We start from the raw sequence: 21,508 nt of genomic DNA on the forward strand, positions 1-21,508 counted from the left end.
AGCGAACCCGACTGTCAAGCTCCTGAAGTTTGCAGATGACACCGCTGTCATCGGCCTCATCAAAGACGGTGACGAGTCTGCATATCGACAGGAAGCGGAGCGGCCGGAGCTGTGGTGCGGCCGACACAACCTGGAGCTGAACACGCTCAAGACGGTAGAGATGATCGTGGACTTCAGGAGGCATCCTTCGCCACAGCTGCCCCTCACGTTGTCCAGCTGCCTTGTGTCAACCGTCGAGACCTTCGAGTTCCTGGGAATTACAATCTCTCAGGACCTGAAGTGGGCGCACAACATCAACTCCGTCCTCAAAAAGGCCCAGCAGAGGATGTACTTCCTGCGGCTTCTGAGAAAGCACGGCCTGCCATCGGAGCTGCTGAGACAGTTCTACACAGCGGTCATCGAATCGGTCCTGTGTTCTTCCATCACAGTCTGGTTTGGTGCTGCTACAAAAAAGGACAAACTCCGACTGCAACGGACAATCAAAACTGCTGAAAGGATTGTCGGTACTCCCCTACCCACCATTGAGGACTTGCACGCTGCCAGAACTAAGACAAGGGCGTGCAAAATCCTCTCGGACCGTCTGCACCCCGGTCACCGGCTCTTCCAACTCCTTCCCTCAGGTAGGCGCTACTGATCAACGCAAACTAGAACTAGTAGACATTCCAACAGCTTCTTCCCTCTTGCGATCAACTTCTTAAACACCTAACCTATAATTCCATTACAACAAGCTGGCAATTTTTTGACTTGAGTTCGTTGTCACATTTCTGTGGGGCCAATTATGTATTACTCGTGCACTCACTGTAGTTGTCTCGCCATGCTGCACTATTTGCATATACTGGCCACTCGTGCCAGAGTAGCATCTGCTCCATTTGCACACTGATTGAGGAGTATCTGTAACATTTGCACAACCGACATTGTCCCAGATGATCGCACTACTCGTCACTGTAAACCGCATGCACTCCTTGAAGTCTCACCGCCCTTTGCACAATGGTCATTGCACCGGACTATTGCAATATTAGTCGTTCGAACTGCTCTAAGTGCAAGAGGACTCTGCATCTTTTTGCACAATTGTTTTTTGTCAATGTCTTGATGTCCCCAAAGTGTTCTGTAAATTGACTGTCTGTTGTACTAGAGCGGCTCCAACTACCGGAGACAAATTCCTTGTGTGTTTTGGACATACTTGGCAAATAAAGATTATTCTGATTCTGATTCTGATACCGAATTACAACACGATCATCCTGTCTTGAAACTCATCAAGCGGTCTTGAAGCTGAGGCATACCATTTTCATGTTTCATTGGCACCTTACTGTCTTGAAACGTCCTCATGCCGTCTTGAAACTTCGCATTGCGGTCACGAAGTCATACCGAATTTCGACATCAGCATCCCGTCGAGAAACTTCATCACACTGTCTTGAAACTTTGTGATACTGTCTTGAAACTTCATCATGACGTCTTGAGACTTGGGCACACTATTTTCATATTTCATTGGCGACCTACCTTCTTCCAACTTTGCCTTACCTTATTGAACTCACTTTGTCTTGAAAATTCTTCATGCTGTCTTGAAACTTTGCCATACCGCCTTGAAATCATTCTGTCTTGAAACGTCCGCATACCGTCTTACAATTTCATCATACTGTCTTAAAACTTCACCATACCACCTTGAAACTCATCAGCCTTGATAGTTTGTTATAACGTCTTGAAACTTCGCCATACCGTCTTGAGGCTACGGCATACGCAGACCATTTAAAGCCTTCACCATATCGTCTTGAGATTTTGTCATACATCCCTGAGATTTCGCCATACCGTCTTGAAGTCGCACAGTCTTTAAATGTCAGCAAACAGTCTTGAAACTTCCCCTTATGAAACGTCACACGATCCCGCAGGTCACGAGTGTGGTGGCGAGGTATCGAGAGATTTGGGTGGCAGGACTGGGGGCTGTTGACACCACGTTGAGCGCCCTTTCCAGACACGATCAATCAATCCCAGAATTGCACCGCAATGGATGTGCCGGAGAGAGTGTAATTGGAGCGCCGCTCCAGCGAGATGGAGCTCTTTTCTTTGTTTACCAGCGCAAAGGCTCCATGGAAATTGATTTGAAGATGGGACGGTTTGCCGATAGCGCACTTTTATCGTAGCGCTCAGCGCAGCCTGTGAAATTGATGGCGGGGCCAAGTTTCCTCTCACGTCCTTTTCTTGTTGTTGTTTAGTCGTCATGAGACCATACCATCCAAGTGTATTTTTGGACACGGAGCATCCCGGAATGTTCCACAATGTCCTGAAATGTGGAGCACTTCAGGGACGAGAGGCCACTTGACGAGCCGCTGTCAAATTCAGCGTACCGTTTGCTATGTCATCATACTGACTCGAAACTTCAGAATATCAATTTATTGTTTTGTCATATATCCTGAAACTTCGTCACACAGTCTTGGACTAATACTCTCTCAAAACTGCATCATACAGTCTTAAAACATCATCATACTGTCTTCAAAAGTTGTCATTTGGTTTTCTCTATGAAACTTCATCATACCTCCTTGAAATTTCAGAACACCTTCCATCTTAGAACGTTGTCATACCTTCTTGAACCGTTAGCGTATGGTCTTAAAACTTGGGCATCCCATCCTGAAACTTCAAAATTCGCCGTACCGTGTTGACATTGGAGTCTTAAAATGTCATCATACTACTTTGAAACTTTGTCTTGAAATATCAGAAACCTTGTCATATTTTCAAAGGTGGCATCCTGTCTTGATATTTTGGAATGACGTCTTCAAAACTTTGCCATGCTGCCTTAATTTTTATTTTTCTGTATTCATACTGTATTGACATTTTGTAAAACTATCCTTAAATTTCAGCATGCTATTTTGTTTTGTCAAATCTTCAACCCTCATTGGACCATCCTGTAAGTACACAGTATTAAAACATGAGTACTGGTACACATCTTAAAATCCTGCCCTCTTTGAACCTTCTTCACCTTGTCGTATTGAAACTTTGTCGTGACATCTAGAAATCATACTGTATTAAAACATTAGCATAGCGTCTTAAAGCATCCCCATGCTCTCTTTGAAACTTGGCCATAGCATATTAAAAACGTCGTCGTATCGCATGTTCTTTTGCCGCAGTACAAGGCGATGGTGACTCCCTGGGTGGGCCTGCGTAAGATCAACGTGTCGTACTGGTGCTGGGAGGACATGTCGCCGTTCACCAACACGTCGCTGCAGTGGCTGCCTGGCGAGCCCAGCGACGCCGGATTCTGCGGCTACCTGGCAGAGCCCGCCTCCAGTGGGCTGAAGGCGCAGACCTGCATCAGCCCCGTCAACGGAAGCCTGTGCGAGCGGCCAGGTGGGGCCGCTGAATCACGCTATGCTATGCTGATGGGCTAATTTCTGGGAAATTAGGATTAGGGAATTTTGCCTGAGCGGCACTGGCTAAAAAGTCATTTTATACCAAGCGTTACAGTTTGGAGCTCTACTATTCTCTGAAAGTGTCATACCTCATGTCATTCTATGTACACAAACATTTACTCTTCTGTTCTTATTGTTCTGTACCAAACCGGACCACTTGGTGGAACTGCACCTCTCGTTAGCATGATGAGCATTCATCAAACGCGAATGCTTCTTTATTGTGGCGCTTGTTGCTGAACTTGAAAATGTCTCCTAACCGAAAGCTCCATTCCCACCAAGCGGTACCATTCGGTTTACTTTGATACGATATGTTGACCGGGTCAACTTCCTCACACTTATAGCTTACGCAGCTAGCAGCAGCACGCGTCAGGATTTGCCGTTACAAAGCATACTGTATCGAAGCAGACAGCTTGGTGGAAACGGCAGCAGCGGTATGGCTCAGTTTACTTTGACACAGTTTGTTTTGTGTCAACTTCCTGTTGTTGTCTCCGTTAGCATCAGCATTTACAAAGCAGACATGACTCATCAGCATTTACCTTTTCAAACCGTACCCAACCAAACTGGACCACTTTGTGGAAGCGCAACAAGAGTTAGCATGGTTAACATTATATCTACATGCGTTCCGTTTATGTCAACCAATTGGCCGTTTACGCCGCATTGTAGCTAAATTACAAACTGCGTTGTTAACGTCACCGAGCTAACGTGTTGCTGTGCCGTTTTTTCCACAGCTAACCACAGCGCCAAACAGTGCCGGACGCCGTGCGCCCTGCGCGCCACGTGCAGCGAGTGTACGAGCGGCAGCTTGGAGTGTATGTGGTGCAGCAACATGAAGCAGTGCGTGGATTCCAACGCCTACGTTGCCTCCTTCCCCTTCGGCCAGTGCATGGAGTGGTACACCTTGAGCACATGTCCGCGTAAGAAACTCTTGAAACTCCGCCACACCGTCTTGAAACTTTGCCATGCCATCTTGACGTTCTACTGTCTTAAAACGTCCGCATCCATCTTAAAATGTTGGCATACTGTTTTAAAACTTGGTCAAACTTCTTTAAATACTTTGTCTGCCATTCTTGGAACTTTGTCTTATCGTCTCGAAGTCATACTGCCCTGAAACTGTGCTGTACTGTTTTAAAACTTCTGTATACTGCATTTAAACATTGTCATACAGTCTTGAAACTTCATCATACCATCTTTTGCCATATCATCTTGAAGTTATACTGTCTTAAAATGTCTGCATATTGTCCTGAAACTCTTGTCATACAACCTTGGAATTTTGCCATTCTGTCCTGCAGTCATACCTTCTTAAACCGTCTTGAAAGTACGTTATACCATTGTGAAATTTGATCAACACGTCTTGAAACAATCATCGTCCCTAATGCAAACTTTGTCCCACCTTCTTAAAATTTCACCACGGTATCATGAAGTCATACAATCATTCACCATCTTAACGATGTGTCACGCCACCTTGAAATTTCTCCACACCGGCTTGAAACTTTGTTTCACAATAATATCATCCTGAGCTCATTTTGTCCTAAGACTTGGGCATATTGTCTTACAACTCGATCATAGGGTCTTGCAACTTTGCCATGCCATTTTGAAAGCTCAGCATACCATTTTCAAACTGCCTTGAAACTTCGGCATGTCATCTTGAAGTCATTGTCTTGAAACATAATGTCCTGAACTACTCCTCCCTGTGAAGAGTGCTATAAAAATAGAATTTACGTCGCTACTTCAACCCTTGTCACACCGTAGTAAAACTTGGGCATACTGTTTTGAAACTTTCTTCAACCGTCTGCAACTATACATGAAGAAATCATGCCTATTGAGAGCAGATTTGATTATAAATTCTCTTTTGTGCTTGTAGCAGAGAACTGTTCCGGCTACCGTACGTGCGGTCAGTGTCTAGAGCAGCCGGGTTGCGGCTGGTGCACGGACGCCAGCAACACGGGCAAAGGCCAGTGCATGGAGGGTTCGTACCGGGGACCTTTCCAGACGTCCGTGCCGGCGCCCTCCTCTCTGCCAGGCCTGCCCGCCAACCCGCCGCCTGCCCTCAATGCCAGCATGTGCCCCGGCGAGGCCTTCTACAACTGGTCCTTCATTCGATGCCCAGGTGGGACCTGCCGAAGGACTTCCTAATCCTGTTTTCCATTAGGGAGAATTGCAAAGAATATTCAAGGAGTCCTCGTCCAATCGATAGAGAACAACATTGTTACCTTCCTAAAATAATGACTTTTTCTTTTTCAATTTATTTCAGGATATATTAAAAAAATGTATAATATCATAATATATAATATAATAATATCTGAATATCATGGGTAGAATTGCATGATCGGTTCAACTGAGGGTGGAGGCGAGTTTAGCAGAGGTGGTCAGCATCATCGGGTGATTTCGGCCAAAAAATATATTTTTGTCAAAAAAGGGCTTGAGTCAGAGATAATTTGCGAGTAATTGACCCTTCCCCCATATAAAAACAAATAAAATAAAAACAAGTATGATTGCCTGCAAGTGCCAAAGGACTATTTTAAAATTAGACAGTACTGTGGCCTGGCTAAATGAAGCTCCTCCTCTCACTTCAACATAGTTCCTTGGCACCAAAATGCCGCAGATGGTGCCAATCGGTGGAGAAATGTGGAAGGAGGAGGCCCACATGTGAAATGTCTGCATTAATCTGGGACTATTGACATGAAAAAAAAATTGTGAATTCCGGGAATTTGAAAAACAGTTCCTACGCGTGCTCATTAGCATTCCCACAATAATTGCCACTTGTTCTCCTCTTCATGTCAGCGTGTCAGTGTAACGGGCACAGCCGCTGCGTCAACGAGAGCGTGTGCGAGAAGTGCGAGGACCTGACCGGCGGACGCCACTGCGAGAGCTGCATCTCGGGTTTCTACGGCGACCCCACCAACGGCGGCAACTGCCAGCGTCCGTAGGAATGACGTTGAAACGAACATCAACGTGATTGGTTATTAACGTGGAACTCTTTTCCCCCCTTTGGTACAGCGTGCAAGTGTAACGGCCACGCCAGCATGTGTAACCCAAACAATGGCAAATGTTTTTGTACTACCAAGGGCATCAAAGGAGACCGCTGCCACCTGTAAGTGCAACCAGCGCACAATATCTTCCCTTAGTGGCCTCCATACTCATTACTAGAGGTGCAACATTTAGTCTATTAATCGACAACTTATCGATGATCTAATTCATCAACAACTATTTTGATAATTGAGTCATCATTTAGAGCCATTGTCGAACTTAAAATTGTCCAAATCCTGATCTCAGCCTCTCAACAGTAAATATTGTAATAAGACATTTGCAAACATTTGCTTTTACTGTGGAAAACAAGCAACATGTTTGCCTATTTTCTGACAGATGTTACGGACCAAACCAGGAACTGAATCAGCATCAATGTATTGAAAAAAAAATAACAGTCAGTTTAATCTATTGCAAAAATAGTCATTATTTACCTTAGTATGAAAAACCTGTAATTTGCGGAGTTGGCCCAGAAGTATGTATCAAACTAGTAGCCTTTCCGATTAGGTAGCGCTCGGTTTCAAGTCTTAGTGAGTACAACACTTCCCCTCGTGTGATATTGCTTTATTGTTGTTTACTTAGTTTTGTTTTATCATTAAACAATACCAAACAATACACACCAATAATTGGTTAATAAACATGAAGAAAACATTTTGCAATAAACTTTAATTCAAAATAATTTCTTCTCTGATTCATCAATGGAATAATGGATATAATAATGGATTCTAAAAATCTTTGATGGTGACGGCCCTTCTCCCGTCTTTACTGTCCACCATGTTGTCTTCGCCGCTCTTTGTCCGTCTTGCGCTCTCACTCTTACCGTCCTGCATATTGTCACGGATTGTCGTCGTCCCCGCTGGCGTCCCAGCGGGTTCCGTCGTGGCGCGCCGTTGTCATTTAATAAGCGCCATCAAACGGACGGCGGACGCTATTTCGAGGCCCAGCTTGACTTTCCCCGACCACACGCCGCGAAGACCAGGCTTGCGCGCAGGGTGTCGGACATTATGCATCTGCTCATTAAAGCCTTTGGATGAATTGCGATTACGTTTTAACACATGCGTGCGCACAGACACGCACAGGTGCGCACATACACACAAAACAAATGCCATTAATGGTCATCTTCAGTTTTTTGGTTCGATGGAGCAGAAAGAAGTAACAATGATGTTTGTTGTCCGTCCTTCATAACTTTGTTGTTGTTCATCATTTTTAATTTTGTGTTCCAGGTGTGAGCTAGAGAACCGTTACCAAGGCAACCCACTGAAAGGCACATGCTACTGTAAGTACCATTCAGAACACTCATTCCCTACCACTGTGCTGGGAAATGATCCAATTTCACTTAATTGGTCCGAAGATGATGGTTTATTTACGAAAAATAATGTCGGCTACAATCATGGGAAAAGAAATATTAGACCATCCGTGTTTGTTCAGTTTCTTGTTCATTTTAATGCCTGGTAACACTAAAGGTTTATTACTTGAAGAATACAATGAACGTGACAAAAATGTAGCTGAGTCCATAATACTTTGTCCTATTTGACATGCTTAAGCTAAATTATATTCCCAGTGATTTGGGCTAGTATCAAGAAAACTATGGAAAATGGCTAAAGACCAGCTCTTAAATTCAACTATTATGAGCTGTTTTTGTTGTCGTTGTTATATTTGTCCAAACAAATGTACCTTTTAGTTGTACCAGGCATTACAAATGAACAATAAACTGAAGAAACAAGGCTGGTCTAATCATTTTTTCCATGACTATCTATGCCAGCCACATACAGTGATGGGCAGAACAATGCAATGCTCTTCCGCTAGATGGCAGTCGGTCTAACTAACCTGTGTGTAGGCACCTGTTGCACCAAATCAGCTGATTGCACGGTCCCATACTGCAAGTCGGGGCAATGCTAGCTTGGATGGCGCCCTGTGCGAGACCCCCGATGGTGCCCCCCTGACCCCTAGCCCCATCATCATCATTGCTAATACCAGTGTGGGCTGTCACAACCACAGTCCGAGCTCTCCCTTTTGCCCGAAATTAGAAATATGACAATTTTCTCATGGATTATAAAGTAAGTATCTATCAATAATTACAGGCATATACAGAATGCTAGGAATTAAATCATTTAAAATGTGTGGAAATGAAAGTCTATTGCTACAGGTATGTATGTACAGGCTGTGGACTGGCTCAGATTGGATGGGGGCAAAAACAGTTATAAGGCCGTTGAACAAAAAAAATCAAGTTTCATTCCTTTATTTGTACAGAAAATAAGTAAGTCACGGATAGGTCTGCAAACGGACATCAGTTCTTCCAGTTAGGTCGGTGGGTCATTCAAAAAATAAATAAAAAATTAGCACCAACTAACCACCACTGGTACTCATTGGAGCACCAGACCAAAATGATGTGCACCCCTGCCCATATGAATACTGACATCACAGGTGTCAAACTCAAAGCCCGGGAGCCGGATCTAGCCCGCCACATCATTTTATGTGGCCCGCGAAAGCAAATCATGTGCTTGAACCGCCATGATTCTTGCTAAAATATGGAGAAAAACATTTGTCATATGGAATAAATATTTCCAACCATGTTTTTGTTACCAAAACTCTTTTTACAATACAGTAACTTTAACAATAGTTACAAAGTATTACCTTTGAATTTGGGTTTCCAAACTATTCATCTATCAATTTGTTGTCTATTTAATAATATAAACAGGTGATTCAATATTTATATGATTTCAAAATCTTAACGGCCCTCTGAGAGAAAGCATAACTACAATGTGGCCCGCGACACAAATGAGTTTGACACCCCTGGCCTACATGAATAGTTAAAACTGTAAACATACTACAAACTGTGATCCAAAACACTTTATCATTTCAAACTCATCTAACATTTCCCTTAAAATAGATTATGGATGATTTGAATTCCATAAAGTACATCGGAAGTGTTAATGACTTGCACATGCGTGTCTGTCACGACCACTAACACCCCAGGCTAAATTTAGCACCGCCCCGATTTACAAAGCTTGTGACTCGGTCCAGATGAGTCACTTTAACAAATATCTTGACACCAATTACTACTTCCCTATTGAGCCTGGGCTTTGGTGCCATCTTGTGGTGCAATCTTACCTCATCACAGAGACAGCACAAAAAACGGCATTTTGTTTGGTGATGTGCCGTGAGATTTTTCTAAAGTAAAATATCTGCGTTGGGTAACTGATTCAGACGTCGCTAATGGCAGCATGGGGTTGATTCTAACGTGTACTTACACTCCACTTTAATCAAAACGCCTCTCTTCGGGTTTGATGCCAGGGAGGCGCGACAAGAAGCAGATGGCGCTCATCTGCATTCGGAGTGCGACTGAAAGTCAATTGATGAAACTTTTTTGGAGGCCGCTTTTTCTTCCCGGGTAGTCACTTTCTTTTTATAGCGGCAGCAGCAGGTTAGCGTCAAGCATCTCATTAAGCCTGAGGGTCCGCGAACATAACGGTCTTCATTTCATACCTTCCAGGCGGGTGGCGGTCACCCAGTCTATTTCCCATTAAAATGATCTCGTACTGCAATCATAATACTGGAATACATTTTACATACACTCTGTACACCACAGACTACATCTCCAAGTGCTTACGGAAGGTGACTTTTTAAAAAAAAAAATATATAATTTTAAATGACAAGTTAAAAATAATTTTTAAAATTACATTTAAAAATGGAAGAAACATTTATATTAAAAAACAAAATGACAACCACCCCAAAATAATTAATAAAACAAAAATATACAAATGAAAAAAATGAGAGAGACATTTTTTTTAGTAAATTAATTTACTTAATTTTTGTAAGTAAATTACAAAAATGATAAACAAAATAGGCATATTTAAGGTCTTATGGCCATACAAAAAAGTGCAAACTTGAATACAAATGTCAAAATTAAACCCGGTAATGCTTATGAATTGAAAGCAACTCGGGCGGCCCTCATTTTCCCGAGAGAATCATACTGCTTACTGAAACTAAGTAGACATTTGCACGATCTTACAGCCCTGCAACAAGTGCAAACTTGAATAGATGTCATCATTCAGTCCTTCTAAAATGTCTGTTTTCTGAAAAAAGACGACTGTCTTTGGAATCTTGGTCAGTCGGAACAAAATGCACATTTGCATGGTTTTGCGGCAGTACAACAATTGCAAACTTGAGCAGACACCTCATGATTGAATCCCTGTAACATTTACGCCTTACAAAATTAAAGCGACTTTTGACTTATCTTCAGAAGAACTACATACATCTTGGTCACTAGAAATAAAAATAGACGTTTGCATGGTCTTACAGCTGTGCAACAACTGCAAACTTAAATAGACACATCATGATTGAATCTCCCTCACATTTCAGACTCATGAAATCAAAAGTGATTGACCGCCTCATCTTTGGAAGAGCTTCATCTTGTTCCCTAGAAACAAAAGAGACATTTGCATGGTCTTATGGCTATACAAAAAAGTGCAAATTTGAAGAGAAAAATCATAAATGAATCAAAGTACCATTTATGTCTTATGAAATTAAAGCAGCATAGACGTACCTCCCGTCTTCAGAAAGCTACATCTTGTTCACTCGAAAGAAAAGTAGACATTTGCATGGTCTTACAGCTGTGCAACAAGTGCCAAAAATCGGAATAAACATCGCAATTGAATCTCTTACAAAATTTAACTGAGTTGGACATAACCCGTCTTCAGAAAGCTGCATCTTGGTTATTAAAAACATAAGTAGATATTTGCGTGGTCTCAACAAGTGCAAAAGAGTTTGTATTTTTTTATTTTTTTTGTCAACCTCAGACACCCTGCTGATTGACTACCAGTTCACCTTCAGCCTGTCTCAGGAAGACGACCGCTACTACACGGCCATTAACTTTGTGGCTACGCCGGAGGAGGTGAGTCGTACCTGTTGCGCTTTTTGCTCTCTTTAGCGCCACCCGTTGCTTGGGAATACAATTTCCGTTTCGTCCCTCTTCAAGCCAAACCGAGATTTGGACATGTTCATCAACGCGTCCAAGAACTTCAACCTGAACATCACCTGGGCCGCCAGCTTCACAGGTAAGCGCCTAATGAATGAGTTTAATTAGTTCATTTATGGATTAAGCGGCTAAATGCTAACGTGTATTTGCTGTTCGTTGTTGTTGTTGTTGTTGTTGTTGTTGTTGTCCAGCGGGTACGCAGAGCGGCGAGGAGATTCCCATCGTGTCGCGCAGCAACATCAAGGAGTTCAAGGACAGCTTCTCCAACGAGAACTTCGACTTCCGCAACAGCCCCAACATCACCTTCTTCGTCTACGTCAGCAACTTCACCTGGCCCATCAAGATACAGGTTGAGTCGCCCAAACCGTTTCCCCATAAAAAATTGAGCTACTATTTGAATCATGATAATGACAAACTATAAACATAAATAAAAAAAGATATACAATAATTAAAATAAATTAATACAAATAAAAGAAATGAACTGGTATAAAAAATAAAACTATAAAACATTTGACGAAACATAAAAACAAATAGACCATGACAAAAATAAATATATAAATATATATATATATATATATATATATATATATATATATAAATAAAAAAAGATTATGATTAAAAAATTTAATTAAGAACGTGACAAAGAAAAGTAAAGAAATAACTTGACTGAAATGAATTGCAAATAAAAAGAAAATAAGAAATAAAAACTAGAAAATTACAAACATGCAAATGACAAAGGGAAATGAATAGGAATATCACCAGTTGAAAATAAAATTACAATAACAAAATTTATAAAATAAATTGATGAAAAAATATAAATGAAGAAAATGACGGAAAATTAAATGGCATCAAATAAAAAGGAAAATGAAAAATACAAACAAAAAATGACAAAAAAATTAAATGTCCCAGAAAATAAAAATAACATGAAGAGAAATAAATTAGTAAAGAAAATTACATAAATACAAATAAAAAAATCACAAAAAACAGGACAAGAAAATACAAAGAATTAAAAGAGAGTGTGTGTGTGTGTGTGCGTGCGTGCGTGCGTGCGTGCGTGCGTGCGTGCTTATGTGCATTTGTAACAAGGGCAATAAGGCAGCACTGCTCGAGAGGCATATACTGCTAATGAAGTTAATATTGGACTCATAAAACAAATAAATTAGCCATAAAACTTTAATATCAGGTTTACGTGAGACATGCTTTGGGTGGTGCACTCTCTTACTTACACTTAATTAGGTGCACGTGTAGCATCTATTGAGATTTAACACAAGTTGTGTTTTGACGCAGCTCTTGCATTGGCTCTTACTTGCTGTACCTAATGTTTTGTCCTGTGAGTGTCTAAATGATCTCGGGTTCCTTTTCCTTGTGGCTTTGACTTGAGGCTTGTGTTTGTTTTGCGTTGGAACGTGAAGCACATGAATAGGATTCTTGTCTGGACTCGTGCGGTCGCGCTTCAATGTGCGTCTTTACGCCTCACATGGCGGGGGAGCACTTTGCGTGTGTTCGCGAGTGGCTAGCGCGGCTCGAGCCGTTGACATTGCCAGCAAATCCAACCTCTGCCTTTGGTTTTGCAGAATAACAAAGTCATGCCGGCATGCAATTTTTCCAGTTCAACTCCTGTGATTCCGGCCAAACACGCCGGGGTTTTACCACCGTCAGAACTCTTCCAGGAGAAATCTGAAATGTGGTAAATTTGGACATGAGGATTATGTTTTGGATAAAATCGGGAAGAGCAGAATGGCAACGTGAGGTTTGCAACTCAAAGATGCGACAATAACTGCGACATCTGTTGTCATGCGTCTCTGTATAACCTACTAAGACAGGTAAGCTACGTTAACGTCTCACCGATAGCTGGTCAAACATTAACCAAGCTTATTTTCGGTTATGGCCTTAATGGAGAAGATAAAGTAACAGACAGTGAGGAGAATGGTTCGGGACCATTACAGTAAATTTGATGATGATTTAGAGGTGCAACAATTGATCGATTAATTGACAACTTATAGAATATACTATACTATCTTGATAATCGATTAATCATTTGAAGTTTGAACTTTAAATTGTCCAAATCCTCTGATTTCAGCGTCTCGACTGTAAATATTCTCAGATTTTTGCAATCTGCCGTAAAAGCAGACTGATTATATTTGTGTTTAATAAAAATAAGAATCTGCTTTTAGTTTGGAAAGCATTGATCCACATTTTCCCAGTGGCATCCCTATTTTCTGACATGTTATGTACCAAACCTGTCACGGGACAAGTGTGCCTTGGGACCAGCAAACCTGGAAAGTTGGAAAAGACTTTAATAATCCGTTTGTGATCAACTGTGACAGGTCAAATCAAAGTCAGCATTCAGTGCAGTTCGCGTCTCAGTTGAGAGGGTCAGGCTTTGAAGATGGCTTGGTCTTGACAAAGACGATGCTATGGTACGTAATCCACAGATAGCAGGTCTGTAAATTCTCAGATTTCACTTTTGTCTGAATCCACGATTCAGAGAGAGCTGAACACGGAACTCGCACTCGTAGCAGAATCTCCAACATCCACGGCGACAGGAACAGGCAAACGTCAAAAGGAAGAACTCTCACTAGGTCATGTTGTAACATCCTGCTTGTATCTTGGTCAAAATACTTTAATACCGATTGCATCATCAACATGGAATATGACAAAAAGAAAAAGATGTGAAAAAATGTAATCGCAGAGAAGAAAGTGAGGGGGGGGAATTACATTGACTATGACAAAAAATAAAGACTAACTAAAAATAAAAACAAAAGAGAAAATATCAAATTACAGAGAATGACGAAAATGCCAAACCACAAAGATAAAGAACATGACAATGAAATGAAAATCGTGTTGAATGCACGGATGGATAGATGACCATAGAAACGGAATGTCGCTTTCACACAGACACACTGCATCCTGGATTTAACCGATTAGACTCATTTGTTGTAGCGTATAAAACAGTTGTCAGATGGCGCTCCCCTCCCCATTCTGGTTAAAAAACACTCTTGACCCATAACATAAATTCATACCTAAATAGCTTTATGGCACATCAAACGTTATTAAACAATAATCCCACATGTTCGGATGCTAATCCCGCTTTTGCTGACGAATCAATAGCAGCCGCGCTGAAGAGTTGTCACTGACGGGAGCCGCAGGTACATAACGCTGCCAGTGCGGGGCGCTGCGGTGTTGTGGTGGTAGCGAGGGTTTTGATGTGCGCTGGGTGGGGGGGGGGGGCTACGAGGGGCTATGAGGTGTGGGGAGGATTAGAGGCCCACTTCCATGGCAACCTTGATTAAGGAGCTCGTTGTTTTTGTCATGATTGACTTTTTCTTCTGCTCGCCGCATGTCAACACACAAACACACACATATAGACACATGCACACAAATGCACTCTCACACATCCAAATACATATAGCCACACACAGACCGACGCACACATGCACGTATTTACTCACAAATGTGGTCTCGCGTGTGCACGCATACACACACACACACACACACGCCATTGTGCAGCTCACATAAACCTGTTTCGCAGCAATACCATTAATTGCACATATACAGTATGTTTGTACTGTATCTCCTCTCATAGTCGATAGGGTTTAAATTTCGGGTTTGAAGATCATTTTTGAGTTTCAAATTACGGGTTCAAACTAGGGGTTCGCGACACCGGTCTTATTTCAAGGTATCGGGTACTCGTGACGGCTGCCCATACGAGCCACCGACACTCAAGGCAAACAAATCAGACATTAAGTGCTCCTCGCCAGTAGTTGGCGCTACACTGCGGCATTTTGACACATCTGCGATTCATCGTGTGTTAGAAAGAAGAAAGGTCTATGTTCGCATTAATATATCATTGTGTTAATTTTATGCATCAGGGGTACTAGTGGTATCACGTTCTGGTATCGGTCTGGACAAAGTCCGTAGTTTCAAGCCAAGTTCAGAGTTTCAAACAAGTGTTAGGGTTTGATTTGGAATATGGTTTCAAACTAGGGTTAGGGCTTCAAAGCAGGGTTGCAAGCCTGTGTCAGGGTTCCAAAACATGGTTTAAAGACTAGGTTTAAAATGTTGTTTGGAGATAAGCAAAGTAGTAGTAGTATTTATAAGACAGTTGTCGGGTTTTGAAAGCAGGTTTCAAGATAGGGTTCGAGTTTCAAGTTAGGATTTCAAGCTCGGGTTAGGGCTTCAAATTGGGGTTTCAAGACAGGATCAGGGTTTGAAACATAAGTTACAGTTTCAAATCAGTTGTTTGAACCCTACATGGAATAGACGGCGTGACCTATAACCTCTACAACTCCATTGAAAAAGGCATTTTTTTCAAGAGGGGAATTCGAAATAAACAACTAAAAAATTGTGGTTGCACGAGTGTGCACACCCTCTTACAAATGTTAAATGCTTTGTTCAGAATGAACCAATCGCATTCAAACTTGTGGAATGGGAGTCAGCGCTCGTTCACCCCAAATAAAGTTCAGCTGTTCTAGTAAGAATTCCCATTGATGGTGGACCAAGTTTATATAGTTCTACATAGTTTTAGCCCTCATCTCATAGACACCCCCCACCCTGCAGTTGAGTATCCAGATGCGCTGATGTCGCCTTGTGTTTCTTCCACAGATCGCCTTCTCGCAGCACAGCAACTTCATGGACCTCGTTCAGTTCTTCGTCACGTTCTTCAGGTCAGCACGCACAAGTACAGCGGTGTGCGTGTGTGTTTTGAGGGATGTCGTGTGTGTTGAACGATCAGCGGTGTGCATGGAATCTCCTCAGGAAGTGCTCTAATGTGTTATTGATTTTTAAAAATGACTGCGAAAGATTGAGTGCGGAGGCGTGTCAGCTGCGCGCTCGATTGAAGTGTGTGCGTGCGGCCACTCTCCACACAAGTGAGCATTGGCCAGGAAACGGAAATTTCACATTGACACTCTCAGGCAGATGTTGGAGTACGGTTTCAAAATAGAGTTGAAGGAAAGGTTAGGGTTTGAAGACAGGATTAGGGTTTCAAATGATTTTCAAGATGACAATTGTAGAGTTTCAGATTAGGTTTTCAAACTAGGATTAATTATGGTTTCAAGTCCAATTAAGGGTTTCAATTTTGGTTTTGAAGCCCAGGTTAGGGTTTCAAATTTGCACATCCAAGCACAATTTCAGGTTTCATCCCAGGGTTAAGGTTTAAAAGTATGGGGCAAATTTCAAGACAGTTTTAAGTTTGAGTTTCAAGTCAGAGTTTCTCAATGGAAAATTTTAGAGTTTCAAATTAGATTTCAAACTAAGATTAGGGTTGCACAGAATGCTTACAAGACAAGGTTTGAAAATGTTATGTCGAGATAAGCTTTGTGTTTCAACGTAGTACTAGTTATAAGATTGTTGTAAGTTTTCAAGTTAGGGTTTCAAGACGCAGTAAGGATTTCTATGGGCTAAGGTTTAAAATTAGTGTTTCGAGTTAAGGTTGAAACCTGGGTCACTGTTTCAAAATACGGTTTCAAGACAGAATGAGCTCTTCAAGTTAGGGGTTTAAGCCTGTGTTAAGGTTTCAAGTTCAGGTTTGAAAGTGCGCTTTCCAGCAGCCTGCGTTTGTGTTGTCTTGCTAGTAGTTTTGGTAATTAGCAGTCAGGTGAAGTGTGAGTGTTTGTCTTTGCTCCTCCCGCTGTGTTTATGCCTTCCAACTTTATCCCGCGGTGAGACCTGATGTTCCAGAAAATTCTTATTTCTTCTTCTGAAACTTGTTGTGGCCACTGCGGCTGCCATTAATATATATATATATATATATATATTTTTTTTTTAAAACGGCTGCGCCGTGCTTGGTTCCGGGTGACTCGGTGGGGGTATTTTTACTACGACGGCATCCCGGTGGGAAGCCCAGTGCCGTTCTTTAGCTCACCCCTGTGTGTGCGCACAACTCTTTAACACACGTCGTAGCTGTTTGAGAACACGTTTAGCTGTGCACTGATAACATTATTATTTCATTCACTTAACAACAAAAACACCGCTAACAGCCCAGGATAGCTTTTTGCGCGCAACATCAATGCTGAGCTCACCCAGATAGTTAGCAAGCTAGCATGTCAGAAACCTCGGCCAATTCCAATGAAATGTAAATACAAACAGAATACAATGATTTCAAAATCCTTTTCATCCTATATTTAATTGAATACACTACAAAGACGATATATTTAATGTTCAAACTGATGAACATTATTTTTGGGGGATTTGATGCCCGTTCTAAAAAAGCTAATAAGACAGTAAAGACAAAGACCCTATCGTGTTAACATCAAAGACAATTGAGTGTTTATCTAACCTAACGTGTATTTTCATAAACATTGAACATTATGTAGAATTGTACACTTTTACACAATTATCTATCGTACCGTACTGTGTTTTTGGTAAATGTTGAATACAATTCCGTGTCCTATGAGGCTAACGTGCAGGTTTTTGTCCACATCGCAAACAAGTTGTTTTGTCAACTTTGACATTTAGTGTTGTACAAACCTAACAGCGTTTTTGTAAACATTAATGGAAAATTTGTCTTCAACTAACCTAATGTTTGGGTTTCGTTAATATTGAAGACAATTTAGCATCTTTAACCGTTTTTTGTTTTTTTGGGGAGGGGGCAATTTAGTCATCTCCAAATTTGACGTATGTTTTCCTAAACACTGTCAAGTATCTAATGTTGTATAAACCTGGCATGACATTTCGTAAACATTGAAGTTTAAGTTAGTTTTCAATGAACCCAACATACGTGTTTTTGTAACCGTTGAAAAAATAGAATAACTCTGCGAAGTCGACTTCAAAAATAGGTTTACGCAAAATTTCTTTCTCGAAGCTGCGCCAGGACACACACACAAAGATGTTCTGGCCGCAATCACGTTTGGGCCGCCGGAACCAATGTTTCACACAGACATTCATTGTAGACGGACGCAGTGTTGCCATAAATGACGGAGCGCCTGTCAGTGATTTTGAAGACACTGTCAGATGTGGAATATACATATCACATGATTTATGAGTGCGCTGAACAGCAGCTAGCGTTTTTGACCTAAAATGGTCATCGCTAGCGCCCTCGTGCTAATTGTCATTGCTAACCGTTTCACATTTAGCATTTTGCTGTCTCAAATTCTCGACACCAAAATTATGCCATTAACTCAGTGCAAACATATGCACTTTAAGGATCGAAGTCCATCCCTCATAAATAAGAATAAAATGCATGTTAGTAGGAAAAATAAAAAAACTATTAAAAAAAAAAATTATAGTTGTATTGGTCAAATAATAATTATTATTATTTGACCAATACTCAATAGGAGAATCGATTCTAAAAAGATCCGATAGCGACAGCTCTACTACGAGCCAAACCTATATGTTTTCGTAAACATCGATCATTCTTTAGTATTGTTTGAACGAAACATGTTTTCATAACCACAGATGTTTCCAGTCTCATCGTCAGACAAATGCTTTTATCCATCCATCCATTTTCTGAGCCGCTTCTCCTCACTAGGGTCGCAGGCGTGCTGGAGCCTATCCCAGCTATCATCGGGCAGGAGGCGGGGTACACCCTGAACCGGTTGCCAGCCAATCGCGTGGCACATACAAACAAACAACCATTCACACCTACGGGAAATTTAGAGTATCCAATTAATGCATGTTTTTGGGATGTGGGAGGAAACCGGAGTGCCCGGAGAAAACCCACGCAGGCACGGGGAGACCATGCAAACTCCACACAGGCGGGGCCGGGGATTGAACCCGGTCCTCAGAACTGTGAGGATGACGCTCTAACCAGTCGGCCACCGTGCCGCCAGAAATGCTTTTATGTCTGACATTTATTTTTCTCCATTGGCCGTCTTCCTTTCCCCTCTAAAGTAATTTATCTTGAAGAGTTAATTAATGAATTAATGAATTTATTATTTCAAGTCAAATGGCAGTTGGCAGGTTGACAAAGCCCCTCCCGTCCTGTCAGGTGTCACGGCGACGCGAGGCTAATTAGTGGTGCGAGAGGGCGCTTAGAGGGGAAGTTGTCCTAGGTAAACAGCAGCGAGACGATGCACCAATGGAACGCTTTGCAACAGGCGGGCAGGTGGGATTTTTTTGCATTTGGTAGCTGGGCTGCACCAAAACGCACATCATCTTGAGCGGTACGCAATCAGTATTTATCTAGTAACATGCGATTAGCTGGCAACCTGTTCAGGGTGGGCCTCACCTCTTGCCCAGAGTCAGCTGGGATAGGCTGCAGCACGCCCGCGAGCCGCGTGAGCATAAGCGGTACGGAAAATGGATGGATGGATGTTTTGCCACCATCTTGTGACCAGCCGAAAGGAGGAGAAGAAAAGGAGAGAGAAGTGCCTTGCTGATTTGATTTTAGTCTGGCGGGTTTTCCGTATTCAGCTCTCGCGGCCGTGTTGCCGTTTGCCTCGTGGCTGTTCTCCCGCTGTCAGCTCATCCCGACAGGCTTCTCGCCCCCGCAATACTTTCCTCTCTCCGGCCCCGGTCCGTTCTGCTGTGCAACAAGCTCCCTTTGAAAGCCCATCCATCCATCTTCCGTACCGCTTATCCTCACTAGGGTCGCGGGCCCGTCAACCTTAAAATCGGACCCCCCCCCAAAGGTTTGCACAAACAAACAAAACAATTTAGAAGACAATTATTATTATTGGTTTTTTTTTTGTATATAACAATTTAGTCCTCAACGTTACTAATGTATGTTTCAGGAAACACCCCCCCCAAAAAATATGTATTCTTCAATTTATTGGAAGTGCATGGTTTTGTAAACATCAAAGATAAAAGTTTTTAATGTAATTGCTTTTGTAAACGTGTCAATTTAATCTTGAATTTATCGCAACATTTCTGTTTATCTTTGTGTTTTTGTAAACATTAGGTGATTAGAGGCTTCAATTTAGCGCAACCCGAAAGACGATCCCGTTTTGACCTCGTTAAACACGAATTACATACATTTTGACATTTTTCTGTAAACCTCAATGTTTTAGTCCTTAGTAATCTGATGTGTCTTTGGAAAATATGGTTTCAATGTACCTAACAAAATTGTTTTTGTACACAAAGACAATTCAGTCTGCAATATGTAACAGCGAAGACAGCTTAGTTTACGCATTTTTATGAACGAGATTATTTACAGTTATATACCTAAGCAATTTGCGTCAAATCAAAGGCGATTTAGTGATTCGTGAACCCAATTTTCATAGAATTTACAGACTTCTGCAATCCTTGCAAGCGTGAATTCATAAACAGCAATGACGATTCAGTGTTCAATGAACCCAATTCATCAAAGGTTCTTAAGTCTTTGATCAACCCAACACACGTTTTTATAGACAACAAAGATGATTCAGTCTTCAATAAATCAAATATCCAGGCATTTGTAAACAAGATAACTAACTTTTTTAAAAACAACAAAAAAAACAAAGATGTTTTAGTGTGTAATGGACCCAATTCACTGGCTTTTGTAAACTTTATGAGGACTTCGTTACAAAAGTAGTGTTTTTGTATGCATCACTGACACCGTCGTGTTGAATTTAGTGCAACAGTGTTTTAGTAAATATCAAAGACAATGTCGAGTCTTGTTACTGTAAGACGTTTTGGACAATATTAACAACAAATTGGGTCATTAATGAACTTGTCTTTCGTAAACAGCAAATGCTTTGTAGTCTTTGAACTCAACATACGTGTTTTTGTAAAAAAAAATTTAAGAGTTGCTTCTTAAATTATTCTTCCCGCCAATGCATCCAGTTGAAACGTGGAAATTCAATTTTATTTTCTCCCCTCGCTGAAGTTGTACACGGTGCGAGACAGAACATGGCGAGCGGGCGAGAGGTTGACAGGTAATCATCAAAAAGGTGTGACGCTCGCTCAATGAGCTTGGGATTGCCAAACAATGTCGGCGCTTCTGATGTGTCAGAGCTGAGTGAATGTATTTGTGCAATAAAGGTGGCATCATCAAAATGGAAATGTATCAAGGTTTTGGAGTCTTGGACATGGTGGCCTGACATGCGTGCTGCGTGTGCGTGCGTGTGCATGTGTGTGTTGCTGACACAGAAGGTGTCACGATGTGTCGTCGTCACCGCTCAGACTTCCTCTGGGATTTTGTGTAAAAGTGCAAAATGATGTTCATCTTTTTTTTTTTTAAGTGCCT

General features: G+C 41.7%; 1 protein-coding gene across 4 annotated transcripts in view; it reads left to right on the forward strand.

The window, feature by feature from the left end:
- atrn (attractin) overlaps positions 1-21,508 on the forward strand; it is a 53,315-nt gene that overhangs the window by 17,926 nt on the left and 13,881 nt on the right. For all 4 annotated transcript variants that reach the window (XM_061696123.1, XM_061696122.1, XM_061696125.1 and 1 more), the window contains exons 16-25: positions 3,117-3,336; positions 4,127-4,312; positions 5,260-5,505; positions 6,180-6,317; positions 6,396-6,489; positions 7,646-7,698; positions 11,222-11,316; positions 11,401-11,479; positions 11,592-11,749; positions 16,006-16,067. In XM_061696123.1, the coding sequence (XP_061552107.1) occupies positions 3,117-3,336; positions 4,127-4,312; positions 5,260-5,505; positions 6,180-6,317; positions 6,396-6,489; positions 7,646-7,698; positions 11,222-11,316; positions 11,401-11,479; positions 11,592-11,749; positions 16,006-16,067 (1,331 nt within the window). The remainder of the gene's footprint in view (positions 1-3,116; positions 3,337-4,126; positions 4,313-5,259; positions 5,506-6,179; positions 6,318-6,395; positions 6,490-7,645; positions 7,699-11,221; positions 11,317-11,400; positions 11,480-11,591; positions 11,750-16,005; positions 16,068-21,508) is intronic.

Source organism: Phycodurus eques, chromosome 14 (genome assembly GCF_024500275.1).
Source record: "Phycodurus eques isolate BA_2022a chromosome 14, UOR_Pequ_1.1, whole genome shotgun sequence".
In the NCBI taxonomy this organism is placed as follows: domain Eukaryota; kingdom Metazoa; phylum Chordata; class Actinopteri; order Syngnathiformes; family Syngnathidae; genus Phycodurus; species Phycodurus eques.